Raw genomic sequence first — 22635 nt, 5'->3', positions numbered from 1 at the left:
TGATTCATCAGCTTTCAAGGCGGGTGACACCCGCCAAAAGCGGGTGAGTTGAGAGCTATGTCTATACCAAAGGGTTTGAAAGGGTATGCTAGCCCTGAAACTGGGGTCAGTGTGTTGTATGCCAACAAAAAACAGTGTAAGCGTGAGTCTACTTACGCATTACCACAACCTTCGTCTGGTCCTGTCTGTGGACATGCAATAAGGCTCACACTCTCGCCTGGATGCCATCTTCCTGCCAGCCTTGGTGAGGCTCTCCAGCCATGAAGAGGTAGCTGACACCAGCGCGGTAGAACATAGGGAATAGGTGCGGGCGATTTCAACATGCTGACGTCACACCAAGCAGTGCTTTCAGGCCATCTCCCAGTGGTCAAGCGTACCGATTTCATAACTCTGATGACCAGGTGGAGGCTTGGGTGGCACCAAAGGGTGAGATGCAATAGCTGGCCAAAGATTGGCACACCTGCTTTGTCTCGTCCTAGGGAATAGGGTGATCCACAACAATGATCTAAACCCGATCTTACCCCTGGAGTTTCTTAAGAGCACCTCATAATCAATAGTGTTCAAGTCCGCTGACAAGCATATTATGTCTGCAGACTTGATGCCAAACGAAACATTGGCCTGCTGAATTCTTCAGGGAGGACGCCGGCATGAAGCATTCAGCATGCGGGCAAAATGCCTGCAGAATGCTCCCACCTGGGAAGACCTGGGTTGACTCAGACCTGCAGGAAGCGGCTAGCAACCTGGTGCCGGTGTCAACCCACCGGCATTATTTAGTGCACGCGATAGGCAATCCGTATTCAGACCTAGATCGCTGGCAAGACCACCTTGATGAGTACAGGGAAGCAGCACCTGCTTGCGACTAGGAGAATAGTCTAATAATCAATAGATATGATACTGGTGTTGAGTGGTTGGTTTGATATTTTCTCAGGAGATAGACATTTGCTTTGGCTTCTTAGGATGCAATGCATTTTTTGGTGGCGACTACGAACTGCTCACTCCCAAAGGCGGGAGTTGATCAGTGCACTGAGTAACTGAATTGCAATGCTTTGTTAATAGACAACGGCGGTCCAGACCCTCTCGGTGATTCATGGTCTGGAAGTGTCTATGTGGTATGAGTATCTGAAAGTTGTACAGGACGCGCATCACCTTTGGAACAAAGCAGAGCCACCTGGCAACCGCTGGGAAAATGCCATGTCAGGTGGGATTGGCTGCTCTTGAAGCAGTCCCTAGCGTTCCGTGGTGAATGGCTCGCTTGGAAAAGCCTCAACAGTGACCTACGTGGATGTGGAAAGCTGTTCTCAATCCCCGGGAAGAGCACAGGCCTCTAGTAGTCATCGAGCGCACAGGCCTCTAGTAGTCATCGAGCAAGCGGTATTTAATTATTTGCCATAATGTCTGCTGTAAAGTTCTGACCCCCACATCATTCCGAGACTGCATCATCCTTTGACTCTCACTCAGTAAGGTGTTTAAGCCCTTAAGCAGAGCCCTTGATACTTGGAAGGAAAGCAGTGGTGTGCAAGAGCCAGGCAATGTTTTTTACAAGTTCACCAACATTGTTGCTGTTGGTAAAAGAAAGTAAACCTGCCTGTAGGACTTACAGGAAACCTGCAGGTGCATATGCTTTTTTGGCCAAGCCCAGCTATACTGCAGCCCACCACACGCGTAAGAGCATGCTGAGCCACCTTGACACATGGTAGTCCTGAGGAAGTCTTGGCACTCTTTGAAACACTTAACCTCCAGGCACCTTTCATCAGGTTTGGGCTGTTGCCTGAATTGGTGGAGTTGCATGGAAGGGAATGGACATGTTTTCGACCAACAGGGCAAGACAACGGCTTTGAGAACTAGTATTCGGATCTTCTCCCCAGCCACTTTTCCATTTTACCAGATGTCCATGCTATTCTGTGGTCTCCCGTGTTCTTTGGCTGCTGGTGATCTCACTGTGTTACGTGCTTGTGATTCCCACTACGTGCTGATCCCCCGTCCCCACCTGGCACTTCTCCCCTTCCACTTCCCTGCACTTGCGCGATGTGAATGACACAAGGACTAGTAAGATTGTTGTTTTGTCTTCCCTCTGTTTCCCCCGGGTTGTCTTGTCGCGCCTAGAAACACTTGTGTACAGGCGCGTTATAAACACCATATCATATCATATCACATCCGTATCTCGTAGGATCCTCTGGGTGGCCTGTTCATGTCGGCTAAAGCCAGACTACTGGCAGCTGGCAAGTTGCCCTAAATAACTTTGACAAAAAGCATATTCTTTTAGTATGTGTTAGTGTGTTGCTATGATTTAGTTTGCAATAATATAAAGACTCGAATATGTGGGTGGGAGGGGTCACTTCTGTGGCTTGCCCAATGAGCATCCCCTCAGGTACCAGGGATTGCACAACACGCCGCAGCTCTTATCACATTTCTGAGGAAATGTTTTTGTATCTTACCCTGCGCACCACACCAGCTCGCAGTTAAATCTAGACTTGCTTCATATCTGTACTCCTGGTTTGCACCATTGCAATGGCTAAGAAATCTGATCCCCTTCTTGCTGAGGTCCTCTCCTGCTGCTGATCTACAAGTGTACCAAGGTCAACTCTAACTGCTCGTGTACCGGGGTCTACTCTAACTGCTCGTGTACCGGGCTCTACTCTAACTGCTTGTGTACCGGGGTCAACTCTTAACTGCTCGTGTACCGGGGTCTACTCTAACTGCTTGTGTACCGGGGTCTACTCTAACTGCTCGTGTACAGGGGTCAACTCTAACTGCTCGTTCTCCTTTTCATTTAAATCCCTTTTGACCATTTGGAATGCTCTTCTGTTTCAACCAAGATACATAGACGGTCGATTGCCAAGTGTAGTCCTGTTTTTTGTTTATGTTTTTTGTTCATTTTCTTTGATTCGTCGGGTGTTGTACGCGACAAATGCTTCTTAGCTCTGTGATACAGCAAGGGTGGACCTCAGCGGGACAGGTGGCAGGCAATGGTAGTGGAGGGTAGAGTAAGCAAGATGGGTAAACTAAGACATGTGACGCATGCAAACCGAAGGTTTTATTTAAAATGAATAATGAAATGTTGTTCTGCTTCTAACTATCAGATCTATTCTTCTCTGCTAACATCCTTTTCTTCTGCTTTACAACAGGCTAAGGCTACATACTTTCAAATCCTCAATTACGCTAACTCTCCTAGACCTCTTTTTTCTACCTTTACCAAAATTCTCGCACCATCGCCCCCTGATCCCTCTTCTACCTCGAATCTCACTGCCGGCGATTTCTCTGAATTAGTTCATTCTAAAACAGAGACAATCCATCTCTCTTTGAGTAACAATACTCCAGTGGTTCATCCACCGCCAGGCTGTCTAACAGTGAATCCTCCATCTTCCTTTGCTTGCTTTCCTACCTTTGCTCCAATTTCTGAGGGTGAGGTCATTTCTTTGATTTCTCGCACAAATCCATCTGCTGCTCCCTGTGATCCCTTACCCGATTCTCTGGTTAAGTCTGTTTTTCTGTCATTAACTTCCATTTTAACTATTTTCTTTAATCTGTTTTAGTCATCTGGGATTTTACTTTCCACGTTCAAAATGGCTACTGCCATTCCTTTACTTAGAAAACCTCTCTCGATTCGTCCATCATGGTTAATTTACATACTATTTCTCTTTTACCTTATTTGTCTGAACTTCTTGCAAGACTTATTCATTCTCAACTTTTCCGCTATCCTAATTCTCAAAACCTTCTTCCTCCGTAACAATCTGGATTTCGGTCAGGCTTTTCAACTGAAACTGCTCTTTTATCTGTTCCCAATTCCATTCTCCATGCCCACCATCTTAAGCTGTCTTCTATTTTGATTCTTTTAGACTTGGGAGCTGCCTTTTCTACAGTCGCCCATTCCACTGTAATCACTGCCCTCTCTTCCTTTGGCTTTTCTGTTACAGTTCATACTTGGTTTAACTCGTACCTTTCTAATTGTTATTTCACTGTCTCTTGCAAAGGTTTCTCTTCCTGCTCCTACTTGTCCCCTCATGGTGTTCTCCAGGGTTCTGTTCTCGGGCCCCTTCTGTTCACTCTACAAACTTCTGGTTCAGCTTCTTTAATCTCGGGTTAGGGGTTTCAAGTCCATCTTTATGCAGATGACAGACAGATTCTTGTATGAATTTCATAATTCACTGATTCTAGTCATCAATGTCTGTTTATTTGTCAAACTGCCACAAAATCATAGTTGTCCTCTTCTTTTCTTTGCTTAACTCCCAACAAAATGGAAATCCTTTTCTTTCCTGCTTCTCCCAAAGATTCTTCTCCTCCGTTCATATCCTTTGCTCTGCTACAACCCACCTTCTCAAGCCATACCCATTATTTAGCTATTAGTTTTGACTCTTCATTTTCTTTGCAGGTTAAGATCACTATGGTAGTCAAATCCTGGAGTTTGCAGCTATTTAACATTTGGAGAATCCGTCATCTACTCTCTTTTAGAGCCACAGACATGTTGGTTTAGTCTATGGTTCTTTCTCATTTACACTACTGTTGCTCTCTTTATGTTGGACTTCCTGAAATATGCTCTTTTCCTTTATGCTTCATCTTGCACTCTACGATTAGAACTCCTTTTTCTCTTCATACTTCTGATCATAATACTTCTTATCTGGTTCGTTTATGTTGGTTACCAATTCAGTATCATTTTGAATATCAGTTTCATTGTCTTGCCTTTAAGTGTATACATGCTTTAGATCCTCCTTGTCTTTGTTCCCTTCTATCATTATATCAACCATCTCGTAATCTCTGTTCTGACTGTCCCCGTCCTCCTTGTACTTCTTCAAGCTTTAGAGCATTCCAACTTCTAGGTCCTAAACTCTGGAACGCTCTTCCACTTACCATTCATTATTGTTCTTCTCTTTCTCAGTTCAAGAAACTTTAAAAATCGTATTTCCTTCAATCTGCTTTCCCGGACTCTGTCATGTAAATTTCCCTAACTGTGGTGTTTTTAATCATTTATTCAAATTTTGTACCTTCACTATTATCAAGTAAAGTACCTTGGATAAAAGTGATATATAAGCATAAAAAATCAATAAAATAAAATACATTTAAGGCAATCCAAGAGTCAATATCCCCCACCAAGTCACTAATGAAAGAAATCACATGACATGTGTGGATGTGCCTGTGAAGTAGGCACAGGTACAAGATATGGATTACTCTCTTTGGATTGCGGTTTTCGGGAGGGCTCACTATTAAGTCCAAGAAATCATATACCAAAATGCATCAATAGATTGCTCAGCTCCAGAGGCCTGTCCTTTAAGGGGATGGAAGATGTGGCGACCTAGAACAAAGGACCCAGACTAAGGTGTGCCATGCTTTACCTCTTCAGTCTCTCCGGAACTTTGCTTCTTGATCGGTCAGGACACCAGCCTTCCGGCGTCCTGCTAGCGATTTTGTTCACTCTTCACGCTACCGCTGGCTCGGTGGTCTAGCATGGCTCCACCCCTTCAGGGCGTCTTCCCATCAGACTTGCCTCTGCATATGGTTCTCTCTCCTCCATTCAAAGTTCTTAATGATTTTATGTATGCCTTCCAAACAAAAGGGGTGTGTTGTTTCTCTTTGACGGTGGAGTTCATGCAGGATCGTGCATTACCTGAAACCAAAGAGACTGAATAAATGTCACTATTTGGTGATTCAAAACAGAGGTAACGATAGTCTTTCCATTTCTCATGTAGGCAGCTAATGAATTCTGGACAGGGAGTTCTTTGTAGGAATGAGAGTACTTGTCCCCAAGAGGGGAATCACTCCCAGTGAGGCCCTACTTGCCAGGCCCCTAGGGTGTGTCTTGCTTAGCAGCCTCACCTCCCTATCCTTTAAGGGGGTGGATTCCCTCAGGGGAGAAGGTATGAATAGTCCAGATTCGTCACAAAGGTGTGACTCATTCAACACTACCGGGTTCCTAATGCCGGGACTGCAACATATCAGCTCAGTTTTCATCCACATGCAAAGTGTTCTGCTCAGTGCGTTACACGCAAATCTTAGCTCAAACTGCCTAGGCCTATGACAGTGCCATAAAAACGTCCAGATTTTCAAAACCTAGCTGCCAGAATCCTCCTCAAGGTGCTATGTGGAGCCCAAATTACACCAGCAATCTGACAACACCCCCCCAGATGCCAGTAAAAAAGCCCATTGTCTTCAAATCCTTGCTTGGTTCATAACGCCTTTCTTACTGCCATCACCAAGAAACATTGTCCCTCCTTAATGACAACTCAGAACTCTTTGTTCTACTTTCTCCCATCTCGTCGCCATCTCCCTTTACCAACTAGCTTGGTGTGGAGGCCACACCATCTCATTTCAAGCTGCATTACTTCGGAATGGCCTTCCTGTCAAGGTGAAACAAGAAAGAACCCTCTTGAAGTTTAAAAAACAGCTAAAACACACACCTATGTTATATTTATTCACTCCAGATCTTAACCTGCATCTCACTCAGGAACAGTGTTAAGCACTTGTTATGCAGCATAAGATGTGCTACATAAATTAACATTAGGTGGTGAACTTACTACAACCCTGAGGGTCTGATTGTTGTTCCCGACTTCTGGGAAATGCGTGGTTTGAGATTTACAAGGTCTCAATACTATCACTGGCATACGGGGGTGGAAGTCAACCCAAAGAATTCCCATCTTCCTTGTGATATCGCTGTGCATTATTATCCCTTCTATTCCATGGCGCCTTGCTGGACCAAGCCTCAGGGGCAGTCCATGTGTGCTCTGCCTCTAGCCTGGTCCTCGTGTGACATTGTGATGTAATAAATATTGCTCTGCAGAAGTACAGGGATGAGCAGTGGCTCAATTGCCTCTTTAGCCCACCTCCACCCACCCTCCCATCCCCACTACCTCTAAACCAGCAGTGTTCCCAATCAGAAAGGGTAAATAAGCACAGCAAGACAGGTATACCTCTTTCTTCTCTTTTGGTAACAAGTACCGAGGGCAAGATCTACTCTTCAGGAGGGTCTTAAACCAGTACATATACAACACAAACAGCAAGAGTACAATGGTACCACAATAAAATAAAGTCCAACCAAGATTCCAGAAGAATTGGAACTTCACAAATGCACACATAAGAACACAATAGGCCCCCACCACTGTCAAGAAAACACAGACATTGCAACTTTGGAGTAAAAGGGTACTCTGGGTCAAGATGTTGGTGCAGTCAATTAATTTAAGCAGAAAATGTTACATTTATGAAGATTGTTTTCAAAAGGTAGAGAAGGGGGGGTGGGTAATAGTCACTAAGGCCCTTTAAGGTGGACCAGGGGAAGAAAGCCTCTTCAAATTCCTTATTTTCTTGATTTTGAGCTTAACATTGTCAAGCCAGGCCTTTGCCATCAAATCGGGAATCTGGGTGCTTTTGATGGCTGAAAGGATCAAGTCCGGATCAAGTCGAGCGGCGGCGGGCTCCCATGATGCAGTTATGTTGAACAGCAGCAACAACTTGTTGGTTGAAGATGCTGAAGAGAGCATGCAATGCTCCATCAGCAGCTCTTAGATCCACGGCGGCCGCAGTGTGGTGGAGTGGAGACTGGCCTTCGTTGGCAAGTGGGCTTGGCTGGCTCAACACAGTTTAGGGGTACTGCAGTGCATCTGGCTTGGAGTTTTAAAAAGCTGGTGACCAGGTGACAGTGTCGAGTTGGGTACGCTGGAAGTCTTGGCAGGTCTCAGACACAGAGATGCTGGAGCTAAGGCGTCAGTTTTGAGTGAAAAATGAGAAATGCGGAGCGCCAAGATCAGAGATGACTCCAGATAGTCCCTGTGCAACAGCTTAGATGGTGTTAAAGGTACCCAAAGGAGCATCAAGACAGTTTGGAGATGCAGGAAAGGCCAGGAGTCACTTCTTTGCTTCTGTGGTTGCTAGAAGACTCATTTTAGGATGATGGTGAACTGCCTTTCCCAACCAGGAATGATTTTAGAGAACACATGCATGGTTCTGTCACCTCTAGTGAGCAGGTCCTGGGTACCAGTGTCTCAATTGTAGTACGCCTTGTCGATCTAGCTGGTCATTTCACATAGGCTCTGGGTAGGTTAGTGAGAAGAGCTTGTCCTCAGAGTTCTAGAAGACTCTTTCTTGTCTTGAAGTTCAAATATGAATCAAGTAAGGGCATGGTTTTCGACTTGACTTATAAAAGCAAAATGCTAGAGCAGATTGGTACAAAGCAAGCCTGTTGTCAGGGGTGCAATCCGGGCTACTTTAACTAGTGTCCTTTGCCTTCTGATGTAATACCAATCGTGATTTGTCTGCAGGGAGTGGGGAGAAAGGAAGCCAGGAACCTTAGGAAGTTGTAGCTGAATTCAAGATGGTGGAACCGATTTCTTGAGCTAAACCTCTCCTGTCAGCTTCTATAACTCCATCATTTTCCCCTGTCTGTCTGCCTATTTCAAAAGGACACCAGTGATCAGCACCCATGCGTGGAAGGTCCATTGTCATGTCAGGACTGTTTTTGAAGCACCAGTTCCCAGGGGATCTCCTGGGGAGGGTTCTTGTGTCCTACGGGAGGTTGTCAGCCTTTCTCATGTGGGACAAAGGGACAGCTTCCTGGGCAGGGTTCGATGTAGTTGTTGTGTGTACACCCAGGCCAGAAAGTTAAATACACACCAAGTCCTGTCATGAGTGAATCGCCTCACCAAGCTGAGAGAACTATGAAATCCGAATGCTGAGACAATATAGTTGTGTAACCCCAGCAGTCGCCATGTCATAACTAGACATAGCTTAAATTAGCTGGGGTACACAATAATTATGTTTTGAACCAGAGGTGCAGATGATTGAAAAGCCACCTCTGTCTTTTGGAACACTGTGTGTGACCTTTGTCCCTGCCCTGCGGCCACTGCACGGCAGCTGCTGGAGATTTCAGTAGATGGTTGCTGCGAAGGCACATGAGTGAACTATGATTTTATCATGGAGCATTAAGAAGGGGGTTCGTCAGAAGTAGAATTATCTGCATACTCTTTATCCCGCCCTGTACAGGTGGCATTCTGTCACAGCCATGCCTCCAGTCTGGTCCATGTGTGCCATGTCTGCACTTCAGTCCCTATGTGCAAGCCTCCAGGCTGGTCTCTGTGTGTCTTGCTTTCAGTGCAGTCCTTGTGTGGCATGCCTTCAGGGTGGCCCTAGTGTGCCATGCATATTCCAACAATATGTGTCTGCCTTTGCTGACCTGATTTTCTTTTTATGACCACACACTGCACTGTGCAAGCAGTGTTTGTTGCCTGTCCCACAGCTCTCCCACCGTCTGTTGGTAGACCAATCAAATGATGGCTGCATCTTTAAATTACTGTTGTAACAAGCTCCCGGCTTAAATAGGGGGGCTAGAAACTAGTGATGCAACTTTCCATAGTGCTTGAAATGAAAAACAGGCGATATAAAGCCTGTTTCCTTGCACCGTTTTCAAGCAGAGTCAGCCGGTGCAGAGAGGACGCCTGTAGTCAGGTCAACCAAAAACACTATTTTTAACAACTTTGCATAGACAATGCCAGCCTGTCCAGCCTCCAGTGTGCTGTATGTAAAGGTGCCTTGGAGGAATGGTGAAATAACTGGTGGCCCCTGCCTGCAAGGAAATTGCATTACATGGAAAAGCTCTAATGAGGAATCCCAAGCAAAAGCCATTTGGGGGAGAGGAGTGACCAAGAGACATTCATTGTGCATAGTTTACGGAGGAAATTGTTACCATATGCAGGTGCTTCTAATTGCTGTACCCTAGTACTATCACTGACAATATGTAGAACTGATGGGATCATCAGCAATATATATGGAATTGTTACCCTTATTTATTGGTTTAAAATTGATAACTGCATGTAACTAAAAACTGTTTGGCTTTTCTATTTTTTCGTGTAAATTAATGTATTTATATTTTGTCTATATAAGACTTTGTATTTTCTTATTATTTCTTTTTGGGATTCATGTCATTATTGTTGATTTGTTCTATTTACTGTTTCTCAGTTGACCTATCTACTAAAATATGTTTTGTTTTTTGTAGCATCAAGTATATATGTCGCGCTTTGGAAATTTGATCTGTTCATTGAACAGTAAATAATATTTGACAGTTGAAATTATGTCATACAAAAAGTATTTGCAAACAATGTTATGTTACTCTGCTTTTGTACTGCATCGAATCACCACTGCAGTCATTTCAAAGTACTTAATCCTTGTCCGAGGCATGTGGTGCCACGACCTGGGTCAATGTAGGTTCAAATCCTGTCACAGTACACACAGCCTTTCATCCTTCCGAGGCTGATACAGTGAGTACTAATTTCGATTGGGTAGTAATAAAATGCATATAAATATGTGCAATGTAAAGCACTTTGGATCAAAGTGCTCTATACATTTCAAATTATTATTATTGTTCTAATTATTATAAAACATATACTGGAATTTCAAGGTAGTTTTGCAGTACTACAAAAAAAGAGACCCAGTAGCGTTAGGTGTGTTAGCCACTCTCTAGTGTGCTCAGGCAATCCTGGTAGATGTATAGACTCAAAATGCCTGCTCTGTCTATAAACTGTACTGTGAGGAATTCGACCATCCGCATGGTGGGTGTGCACTCACCTGGGCTTTTTTTAAATTGTATGTGAAATTGAATGATGGTAGATCAACCACTGGAAAATGTGTGGGCAAATCTGCGCACATTTTCAAATGCCCACTGCACGACAAACAAATAGATCTGTGTACTCTGGGTGGACACAGCCTACAGGCACCACCCCACCCACTTTCCACATTTAGTTGGAATGTGACAGCCAGAAGTACATCAAGGCATCTCAAAGGGGCAAGGGCAAAACCTTCCTCCTGCCATGGCCACCCTGATTAAATGACAAAGGCTCCATGGATCCGCCCTTTCCCTTTGTCTAAGATCTGCTGCTGGTGCCAGCCTCGCATACTAATCCAAGTTTCATTCAAACAGCCCCACATGGGGCCTGGCTGCCAAGGCTAAACAAAAGACACAGGAAAACCCAAACAACCTTTGATATGCACTGTGTCAACCTGAAGCCAGTTTACGCCTCTCAGTATCAATTAAAGTGAGCTGTCATGCCTGGTACATGTGTTTACTGTAGGCAACCGCTTGCGGGGCTCCCATTCAGAGGGTGATTTGATGGAGACAGAAATTCTGGTCTCGCCACATCTTCAAGGGAAACCTTCTGCTTTAATCAGGAACCCCCAGAGAGCTCAATTAACCAGAGAGACCCTTTGATCCACAACAGACAGGAAGATGGGTGGGACTTAGTAGTGCATGTTTTCACCCCTTTACCTTGCCTGTTGTAAAGCCCCCTGGTTATGATCCAGGATTGGTTCATTGAGGTAGGGTTAGCCTACACCAATCACTGGGGCCCATTTGCTTTTTGGGCAGATCATATGAAGACTTTGCAAGGAGTAACGAGGAGAATTTATTTGGACCCTGGCTGAAGATACAGTCTGCCTTAGAGCTTCCGCCAACGAAGGAAGTCAGGATTTCCAAAGAGTGAAGCACAATCCTTTCCCTAAACATCTCCCAGGGAACAGAGGGAGATACTGAATCCAGAGGATCCTCCAGCAGCTCCAGAACCAGAACCCAGCCAGCACACAGCATGCCCTGCTAGGCTCTGCAAGCAAACTTCCTTGGTGGGAAGTGCCAGACAGTCTCTGAGCCAAACCAAGGAGAAGGCTGTTGCCTGCAAGACTCTTCTCAGCTTTGGGCCACCAACCTTAAAGGACAACATGAGCACAGTGAAGAAGCTAGGAGGAGTGCATCGACAAGCATCAACCAGCGTCCACCTTAAAGGACATTTTTTAGCAAGTTGGACCCCTCCAACTGCAACGACTGCACCGCTTACTGTTGTCACGCCACAGTCGCTTACATCGTCTGAGACGCCTCGACCAGTGCTTTGGACCCAACAAACCAGCACTGAGACAAGGATTCCTGACACCGAACTGTCGTGTAGGGCAGCCTGCAGCCGTCTGTCCAGCCTCACTTGCCGAACTGCGTTCCGCCTGATACCAGCAGCTGTCTCCCGTCTTGAACTGTGTTGCAGGAGCTTCAAAGCACTCTGAAACCGACTTCACCCTGTTGAGCACCAAGAACTACTACAAGCACAAGGTACGTTGTGCTTCTGTCCCCCTGGTCCTTCTCCGAAGGCCCCTAGTGACATTTTAGGACCCATTGCCCCCTTTGTGCTGAAACCAAGTATCCTTGAACTATTGAGATTAATTACTTTATCACCCACTCTCCTGTCAGTATCCAGAGTGCTTCCCTTTTCGTTCTCTGAAGCTGTCTGTCCTATGCACCCTTTACTGGGTGAGTTTTATTTTGTAGTGTGCTAAAACTGTCGGTTGGATAATAATAAAGTAGATAATTTTAGACAACCTTGTCTGGACGTTCCCGTTTATCATTGGGTGATAATTGTATTTTTGCAATGTTGCAACTAACCAACGATCCACCACCTTGCGGAGATAAGCCTGTCGTTCCGTCCACGTTACCAAAATTGGACAAGTAGGCTTACAATTTGCTTGCGTTTCTAATCTGTTCAGATCCCTTCTGGTATACTAGAGGTGTGGGGCTAATTGGTCATTTACAAACCGATTTTCATCCCTGGACCACTGGTGCCCTGGAAGTTGATTCTTCACAGGTACTGCAGGTACATTACGGAATAATATTGGTGGGGCTGCAAAGTAAACTCAGAAGGTAGCTTTACCCAAGAGCAGGCCATGTGAGAGGTGAATGTAGTGGGAACAAAAGGGAAGGGAGTGCCATGGCTAGAGCCAATAAAATAAATAAGTTATGTCTGGTCCTAGATGGAAATTATTCTGTGCAGCGCATACAAGCACATTAAGGCCGCCTGACAGCAACCATTCATTTTTTTTATAAATATTGCTGTAGGAGCACTTTTTTATTGATGTTCTATATTGACCAGCCCCTCGCTGAGGCGACACCTCCCTGTTGTAAAGAGTTCTGTATCCCTCTGCTGTGACATCACTCCTCTGGAACATGGATGTCGGAGTTCACTGAGGTGACCCTGGGTGACCCTACAGCGGGGCAATGCAGCATTTCCCCTGCCTCGCGGAGTTTCCAGGGGTGTGTGGATGGAAGGAAGCTGACAATAGAGGGCGGTGGGGGCAGGGCTCTTGCAAATCTTTGTTGGTTCTGAGTTTCCCGTGGCTCTCTCCTGCCTCCCTTATCCCGCCCATGTACTGCTAATCTATTGGGATATTGCAGAGGATGGAAAGGGGATACTAATTTCACCGCGGGTCCGCTCGGGGGCCTAGATCATTGTTCTTGCCAGGGGCCAGGCATCTGCAATTATGTACGTCACGTTGGCAGGCTGCATTGCGTTACTCACGCCTGCATTGCTGCCTGGGTCAAACAGTGGCGTTGCTCCTGTAGACATGCCCTCCCCAGGGACCAATCGGAGCCCCTCCCTGTCACAGCAAGGGCCAGCCGGGGCAGCCATATCGAGTTCCCCTCAGCCTCCAGCTTTGATTTAAAGACCAGCTGTAAACCAGCTGTGTTTCATTTGTGCTCTGGGAACAGGGCCCCCATTGTGCGCTTTCTTAGGTATTGGTGGGGGCCTTTCAGACTGCAGCTCCGAAAGAAAAATGTTCTCTAATTTAGGCGCTCACACACTTTGAGGCCGTCCCGCCGAAATGCAACCCCATTTAGTGGGAAGATTAGTTCTGTGTTTTTTTTTTTTTTAAATGGCTGCCATGTAAGGGGCCGCTCTAGAGTCCCGGCCAATCAGAGCAGCCGCCACGCTGCCAAGTGCAACACTTGCAGCATAGCTGTAATCCGCGCTGGCTGGGCGAGTTTATTGAGTTAACTAGAAAGGCGTCTGTTTCTTTTAAATGGGAAAGTCTGATTCGGCAGCAGAGGCTATGAAAGTGGCATACTTGGTAGGGGAGGGCCTGGATTTCTGGGTAGGGAAAGTTTACAGGGGGGGAGGAGGGGTGCAACTTCATCGCGATATTGCGAGAGTAGCCTGGCTGCGTTCCATATTAGTGCCATTGGGGCAGTTCAATTTACGGCCTGCCCTGTCGAATGGGCCATCAATGCACAGGCCAGTGGGGTATAGAACACATGCAGTCATGTATGTCTGACTTCCATGCCTCGCCATGAAAGCCCCCAGCACACTGAGCATGTATTCATGGGTTAGTTCTTTTGGGGACATTTGGGAATCGCTTTGCTTTTGGCATCAGTTTATTTATGATATGATATCATATGGCACTTATAAGTGTACCACACCAGTGCCCCTGCTGTGCGTCCCGTCCCATGCTTTTACTTAGTGTCCAAATCATGGGGTAACCGTTTGAGGACTAAATGTGTGGTGGGGGAAATCCCCAATTGTACACTTTTGAGGGTCACTCCTTTGAAATGATTGCTGAGAAATGTTGGGAGCGATAGAACAGAAAGACTTGCTATTTGCCCACTTCTACACTGTTGTCAGCAGGGCTGCTTCATGGAGAGGTAACGCAGTTCTAGCATTGACACATCCTTGGTTCATACCTGCCTACATTTGAAAATCAAAATTCCTGAGATTTAGGCCCCGCCCACAGCCACACAAGACTCCGCCCATTTGCACACGGCTCCGCCCGCACGCCCTGCCCACCTGTCAAACAGGTAAACTCATTGTTGTAGACAAAGTGCCCAAGGGGGTCTGCCTGCATTGTATTCTACACATAAGCATTTCTCTTTACAACCTTGCAGTTTAGTGAAGTTTGTTTACATTTTCAATTAACATGAGGTGTTTTAATGGCTGCAACCTCGCACACCGCTACCTCTGGCAATACAATAAAATCTCCTTTTAAAACACCATGCACGTTAAAAACACACACACAAGAAAAACTGTATTTTCACTATTTTCTACAGTAAGCAAAATGAAGGCGGCGCCGCCGCCGAAATAATGCTGCTTTCAATCCATGTCATTGGATTGAAAGCAGCATTATTTTCGCGGCGGCGCCGCCTTCATTTTGCTTACCATAGCATTGAATGAATGATTTCCAGTGCTATGGTAAGCAAAATGAACGCGGCACCGCCGCCGTAATGATAGTACTTTCCATCGAATGACTTTCAATCCATGTCATTCGATGGAAAGCACTATTATTACGGCGGTCGGGGGTCGCTTGAGGGAAAGGAAGGAAAATGTAAAAAAAAAATAAGCAAATACGAGCGCTCAAGTCTTACTTCTATTTGTGGATCCTGATTCCGGAATTGATCCTCGCTACTCAGGCAGTAAGTTGTCACGGGGGTCACCGGTCACGGCACATGGAAGTCAGGCAGTTTCCGGATCCCGCCCACTTCTCCACCCGATTGGCTACCGGCAGCAGCCAATCTGGTGGAGAATATGACAGGACCCGGAAAGAATGTGAAAATTCCTGAGATTCAAGGGACTTTTCCGGAGACCCGGACAAATGCTCAAAATTCCGGAGTCTCCGGAAAAATTCCAGATGTTAGGCAGGTATGCCTTGGTCTCTAGATTTAGACATCTAGAGCCCACTTCAGGACATGATGCATAGCGTTCCCCAACCCTTGCCTCTCTCCCAAAAGAGAACCCTCCTCCACCAGAGACCCCTTACCACCCCCACACCCAGCTCTCAAGATCCTGCAGGCCCCTGAAACCTTAACCTTTCAACCGGCTTTCTCTCTCACCCCTATCTATCGACTGCTCTTATGACTGCATGTCTAAAGTCTCTCTGCTTCTGGGCTAGCACTGCTAAGCATCTGCCCTGCCCAACAATCGGTGACCCTCAAAACACACAACTCAGTAACTCTCATACCATTCACCTTCTGGCTCCCCTTTTTTTCACACTGCAGCAACTTTCTGACTTGAAAGAACAATCTTGGAGAATAAGTGTACTCCAAAAGTTGATTTACGGCGCAATTCGTCCCCACAGCTGTCAGTTTAAACCAGCGGTCGAGGTGTATGAAAAGAAGTAGTGGAACTATGTTCCCTGCTGGCCGGCACCCACTCTCCACAAACCTCATCACCAAGCCCCCTCACACACACAATACAAACCCCCAAACACTTGCACCTGCTGTTTAAGGAAACGTCCAGTGCACTGCACTGAAAGTGCAAGTTTCAACTTCTTCCTACACTTTTATTTCAAAACGAAACCATTCCGGAACAGTTTCTTTTAAAAAATAAAAGCTGTCAAACGTAATTGAATAAAGTAGAGGAACACCGCTCCCGACCGCTCCCGCTTGCTCACTTCGACCGCTGGTTTAAACCAGTCTCTTGAAAAGGATGTGGGAGGAGTGTGCCTCACAAGACAGTGCAGTCAAAATGGCTGGCTTCGCCCAGCGCGTCTCTGTGTTAACTCCCTAAAACACGCAATGAAAAAAGAGAGTGCTCAACATTGCGAATTAAATGTCTAGGAAACACATCACCTTGAATCTGAAAATGTGGCGTATGCAAAAAGTAAAAATTTAAAATGACCTTTCCGAAGACGTGTGAGGAAAAGTAGTGATTAAGACCAGTGGCATCACCAGGGATCAAATTTAGGGGGGTTCACAGGGGGGACCTACAGACAAAAGTAGGGGGCTGCCTATAAATAGGTAATGTGTGACGTCAGAAGCACTCCTGCAGAGAAGCTTTGGTGCACACCAACTACCACACACCACTGCCCCTCCGCTCTCATCAGAATGCAGGCAGGAAACCATCAAGTCACTAATGACCCATCATTAGCGGTTTCGTGCACTATATTCTGATTGGAGGGGCTGCTCTTGGTTGCAGGGGGACCTTAACACTTAACAGCTCTTCATTGTTGTGTGGCAGCAATGATTCTATGGCAAGACAGGAGGCTCATATTATGCATTTAATCTTTACTCTGAACCACAGCAGCAAAGAATAAAAAACTTTATAAACAAAATTTTTTCAAAAAACACAACGTTATAACAATGCAATGGGAAACATCCCAGTCCAATATGGTGGGCAGGTCATGCCCTGGGGGTAGCCAATAGGGAGCGAGCCAGTCCCAATATAGGTCCATTCCTTTAGTAACTCCCCCTCTTTCTTTGCTGCTGACCCACAAGCTAAGTCACACCTCTGGTTTTCTCTTAGACTGTGTGCTTTGAAGTGTTAATTATATCACTTGGTTTCAGGGAGCAGCGTTTGGGAGAACGCGTTTCTTTTACTTGATACATTGTATATGCTGTGACTTTCCTCAGGCAAGCAGAGCGTTTGTTTATCTCGCCCGCGTTCGCCTGAGGTGATTTATTCGAGCGTGGAGTTCACTCATATTGTTGTTGCTTTGTAGCCTAGGGAGCTCTGTGGCTCACGCAGTAAGCGTGCTGTCTTGTGAAAGGCAGGTTTAGCAGTTCGTGCCTGCTCTCCGCCACAAAAAAATTTATATTTTTATTTTTTTCGTAATATGTTCCATTTTCTTTTATAAATTAGTAATAGTGTTACAGTTGTTGTAGGTTTAAAAATGTTGCTTCTTTGCCCTCACACGCTGCTCGCGTGTTTGTCTGTGGGAATTCAGACACTGCCCATGTTCTGCCTTGGTGGCCCTTACCTGTGGTTTGTGGCACACTATTAACTTGAGTCCTTACAGCCTGCTCGGCTTGTGTGAGTGCAGCTTTGACCCGGCTGTGTTTAAATAACGGTATATATATATATATATATCTATTTTACCAAAGAAATTGGTGCTGTCATGGACAAAGGAGTGCTTCCCTCCTCTACAGATGCCAGCACTCAAGTGCGCACTGCCAAAAAAAGTGAGAAGGTACTTGAAAACATTGGGGATCAAGCCTGTCATTCCCAGCCTTTAGTGGCTCAAGCTATTCAGTCCTCTTTGGACTCCGCTTTATCTAATTTGAATAATACTTTGGCGTCAGCCTTTGACAGATTAATTACCCGCATTGCGGATTTTCATCCCTCCCAGGACGCTGTCCCATCTGTGGAGTCCCAGGCACCCAGAAAATGTAAGGTTAAAAGTAAACATACCCAGGGACAACTCAGTCCCCTAGTGGCCATATCTCCTATTGCTTCCCCTAAGGGTAATTTAAAGCGCGGGTGGGAAGAATCTCGACCTATCTCTTCCACCCCCTGGCCGGCCCCCGCGCCTTTCGCGCCGGTGGAGCCCCCTATTGATGTCTCATCCTCTGACAGTGCAGATGATTCTGATTCGCCCCCTAAGAGGCAAAAAAGGAAGGTGACCTCGGTAGTCCCTCAAGGGGGTCCCCTGCTGGATGGTAGTGGTGTTCCTTTCTTTGATCCTGCCCTGATACAACACCCCAGGTCTGCTGAGTGGCAACCCTCTGAGGAGGTTTCCTCTTTCCTCCAGTTCTGGATCCGGCGCCCTATGGCCAAAGAGGATCGTAATAAGTTACGGGCGGAATGCCCTAGACCGTTGCTCGCCGACAAGGTAGCTCTAGCGCCAGAAATAGACCAGTCTATGGCGGCTTTTCTTTCCCAGAAAGGGAAGGACCCCAAGAAGGGGGTCGATAAAGCGTGGCGTAGTTGTCAAGACAGACTGTTGGACATCCTGGGTCCAGTCACGCAGATTTTTGAAATGGCAGAAGAGGCGGCGTCCTCTAATACCCCGATAGATGTTGACGCATTAAGGGGTTGGATCCAACGTACAGTATGCCTGCTCGGCAATGCTAATGCCTCCATATGTAGGGAGAGGAGGAAATCATTATTAATGAGGTTGGATTCCAAACTGGCAGACATGTCAGAGAGGGAAGGTGGCCCTGCAGCTCAGGGTAATTTGTTTGGGGATTCTTTCCTGAAAGATTTGTCAGCTTATGTTCACACATTTACAGCGCTGGACAAAGCGCAGGTTAATATAAAAAAGGTTTTTGCCCCAAAGGTTTTTAACAAGGCTGGACGAGGTAGGGCCCGCTCCTCCGGCCGTTTTTCCCAGGGCTCCTCCCGCCCCCGACAGTTTGCGCCCCGTGGCGCATACCATACCTCCTCTGCTCGAGGAGCACATAATCAGTTCTATCCGCAACAAAACTCCAGTTGGAGAGGACGTGCCGGCAGGGGAGCCGGAAGATCAAGAGGGCCAGCAGGTAATTTCCAAGGTGCTAAAAGTTTTTTCCCTCAAAAGTTTAGGTGGCAGACTAGCCAGGTTCCTTCCACAGTGGGAGGCTCTCACTTCGGATCCTTGGGTGCTACAAACGATTCAGGGTTATCAGATAGAGTTCTATGCCCCTCCTTGCCAGTTGTCCATTCCCCTTCCTTTGGTGTTCGACGAAGTCAAACAATCCCTTATAGATGGGGAGGTACGGGATCTCATCTCCAAAGGGGCGGTAGTCCCGGCCTCTTACAGGGCCTCTCAGTTCCAGAGTACCATTTTTCTAGTTCCGAAACCGGACCAGGGGTTTCGTCCAGTAATCAACCTGAAAGCTCTCAACTCTTTTGTGGTTTATCACCACTTCAAGATGGAGGGAATTCATTTACTCAGGGATACTCTTCTCCCTGCAGACTGGATGGTCAAATTGGACCTCAAAGACGCTTACCTAGTGGTTCCCGTCTTTCCCCCACATCAGGAGTATCTTCAGTTTCAGTGGGGGGGTCGAGTGTGGCAGTTTGCATCCCTTCCGTTTGGCCTGTCCTCGGCCCCATGGTGTTTCACCAAGCTCATGCGCCCTGTGATGGCTCTTCTCAGGTCCAGGGGGATTCGGATCATAGTTTATCTAGACGACATGTTGCTCCTGGCCCAGAATTGTCAAACTCTGTGTTCTCATCTGAAATTTACTGTGACCCTCTTACAGGATCTAGGTTTTGTGATAAATGTAAAAAAATCCATATTGAAGCCTACGCAATGTATCCAATTTCTGGGCTTCAATATAGATTCAAAGCTTTGCATCCTTCTTCTCCCAGACAGCAGACTGTCCAAGATAAAGAAGGAAATTCGTCTACTCCTCAGGAGAGGGAGGATCTCCCTCAGGCAGTTGGCCAGAGTTGTAGGGATGTTGTCGGCATCCATTCAGGCTATCTTCCCTGCTCCCCTACATTACAGAGCACTGCAACGCTTAAAGGCCAGGCATTTGCGCAAGTGTCTCTCTTACTCCCAAATGGTGGAATTGCCGCCAGAGGCCAGGTTGGAACTTCTGTGGTGGCTCAGGCACATGGAGGCCTGGAATGGCAAGGCAATATTTGGCCCGTCGCCGGATGTCGTTCTGGAGTCAGATGCGAGCAGATCGGGTTGGGGAGCCAGATTGGGTCAGGTCTCCACAGGAGGGAAATGGTCGGAGTCAGAGAAACTGCTCCATATCAATTGCCTAGAGTTGTTAGCGGGGTCTTTTGCTGTTCGGAGTCTTCTCAAGGATCAGGGGAATTGTTGTGTTCTCCTCCGCATGGACAACATATCTGCGGTGAGGTACATCAATCACCTGGGGGGTACCAGGTCCAAAGTCTTGGCGGATTTGGCGAGAGAGTTTTGGCATTTTTGCCTCGACAGGGATATTCTCTTGAAAGCGGAATACCTCCCAGGAGTCAGCAACGAGGTTGCAGATTGGAACTCCAGGCACCTGCAGGACAGGAGCGATTGGATGCTGAACAGGTCTCTTTTTGCCCGCATAGAGTCCCTCTGGGGTCCTCTGATGATAGACTTGTTTGCCTCCAGACTGAATTGTCAAGTTCCCAGGTTTTACAGTTGGAGACCAGATCCGTTAGCTCTAGCCACCGACGCTTTCCTCCAGGTTTGGTCGGGTCAGTTGGGGTATGCCTTTCCTCCCTTTGCTATGATAGCCCGGGTTCTGGTCCAGGTTCGCACTCAGGCGGTGTCTCTGGTTCTAGTTGCCCCCTTTTGGCCCTCTCAAGTTTGGTTCCCGGCCCTTCTAGAATTGGCAATAGATATTCCCCGTCTTCTCCCTCGCGATCCCCAGTTGCTAGTGGATCCGGAGGGTCTCCCTCACGAGTTGGTCTTGCAGGGACACCTTGCCCTTATGGCTTGGAAGATTTCAGCTCTTCCTGGTGCTTCAGAGGACTTTCGCAAGACTCTATGGCGGTCATCAGGGACTCCTGGGCGCCCTCTACTAAGGCAGGGTATTCCACAGCATGGAACAGATGGGTTAGCTGGTGTGTGGCTAGGCACCTCAATCCCGTTTCTGCCCCTCCTGTAGAGGTGGTTAATTTTCTTGTAGAATTGTTTAAGGAAGGGAAAGTCTACAGAACTGTTAATGGTTTTCGTTCGGCTATTTCAGCCGGTCATCTTTTGGTTAAAGGGGAACCAGTGGGTAGACACTTTTTAGTGCGAAGGGCCCTCAAATCTATCCGTATTAAGGTTCCGCCACAACCGAAATATTCGGTTCTTTGGGATGTTAATGTGGTGCTGCAGCTCTTCAGGTCCTGGCCTCTTAATGAGGAACTGTCCCTGCAGCAGTTATTTGCCAAACTTGCTATGTTACTATGTCTGGTGTCTGTTAAAAGGGTCTCTGATATCAGAGCTCTTGATGTGGATAATAAGATGTTCACCCCTCAAGGGGTTACTTTCTTTATCTCACGAAGGACTAAATGCATGACTTCTTCGATATCCTATCCAGCTTTTCCTGAAGATTGTAAACTATGTGTGGTCAACTGTTTGAAATGTTTTGAGATTATAACTGAAGGTTTTAGACCTCCCAATACCTCTCAGCTGCTGATTTCCTACAGGAAACCCCATAAGCCGGTCTCCCCTTCTACTTTGGCCAGATGGATCAAATGGGTTATGCGGGAGGCGGGGGTTGACACTTCCTCTTTTGGTCCCCACTCAGTCCGAGGCGCTATGGCCTCTAAAGCAGCCTTTCTGGGGGGTAGTTTGGAACAGATCCTAAAAGCAGCTGACTGGTCAAGGGAATCAACTTTTAAGACATTTTACCATAAGCGTATTGCCCATGTAGCGGTGAATGTAATGCAAGGGCTTTGAACTTGCATAATATGAGCCTCCTGTCTTGCCATAGAATGTCTAATCCCCCACACTAGCGTGAGATGGGGGTTTAGATTCTATAAAAGACAAGGAGGCGAGTATTATCCCACCCACCCACCCTTACTGGTGTCGGTTGTTGTTTCAGAGGGCAGTTGATGACTTCGATGCAGGAGGAAGTGGGAGATTGAGCTCCAGGTTGCAGAAGGTTTCAACCCCGGCGTCTCCATGGGAGTTTGTTCTTCGTTCCACGTGGAGAAGGTGTTCGGTGGTCGTGTGAGACAGATCAGCGTCAGAAAGAGGGGGAGTTACTAAAGGAATGGACCTATATTGGGACTGGCTCGCTCCCTATTGGCTACCCCCAGGGCATGACCTGCCCACCATATTGGACTGGGATGTTTCCCATTGCATTGTTATAACGTTGTGTTTTTTGAAAAAATTTCGTTTATAAAGTTTTTTATTCTTTGCTGCTGTGGTTCAGAGTAAAGATTAAAATGCATAATACTCGCCTCCTTGTCTTTTATAGAATCTAAACCCCCATCTCACGCTAGTGTGGGGATTTAGACATTGCAGCCCTGTGTGTGTGCCTTGCAGGCTGACACAGCACTGCAGACAGTGCAGAGGGAGTAGCCCAACTGAGGGAGGGGGAGCACAAAGGGGGTTTTGGAGGCAGGATTTCAGAGGAGGGCTATGGGGCCCCTAGCGACGGCACTGATTCAGACAGGAAAAGAGTTGTGGATTTGGTGATTGGGGAGCGTAAGAGAGGTTCAGATAGGGTGGAAGTCTGTTAGTCTGTTTGGGGGTCAGAGGAACCATAGTGTATTT

General features: G+C 46.7%; 2 protein-coding genes across 4 annotated transcripts in view; both read left to right on the top strand.

Annotated features, from left to right (window-relative positions):
- The window catches only part of PALM2AKAP2 (PALM2 and AKAP2 fusion), a 1039983-nt gene that overhangs the window by 88746 nt on the left and 928602 nt on the right, over window positions 1-22635 (top strand). The gene's annotated exons all lie outside the window — the stretch shown is intronic.
- LOC138515985 (uncharacterized) lies at window positions 16853-22312 on the top strand. The gene is made up of 2 exons (XM_069630780.1): window positions 16853-18973; window positions 21959-22312. The coding sequence occupies exons 1-2, from the start codon at window positions 17611-17613 to the stop codon at window positions 21967-21969; spliced, it is 1374 nt and encodes a 457-aa protein (XP_069486881.1). The 5' UTR covers window positions 16853-17610; the 3' UTR covers window positions 21970-22312.

Source organism: Ambystoma mexicanum, chromosome 6q (assembly GCF_040938575.1).
Source record: "Ambystoma mexicanum isolate Mex_15411 chromosome 6q, UKY_AmexF1_1, whole genome shotgun sequence".
In the NCBI taxonomy this organism is placed as follows: domain Eukaryota; kingdom Metazoa; phylum Chordata; class Amphibia; order Caudata; family Ambystomatidae; genus Ambystoma; species Ambystoma mexicanum.
The sequence above is the reverse complement of the archived record's forward strand: the minus strand, read 5'-3'. Positions and strand labels throughout refer to the sequence as shown.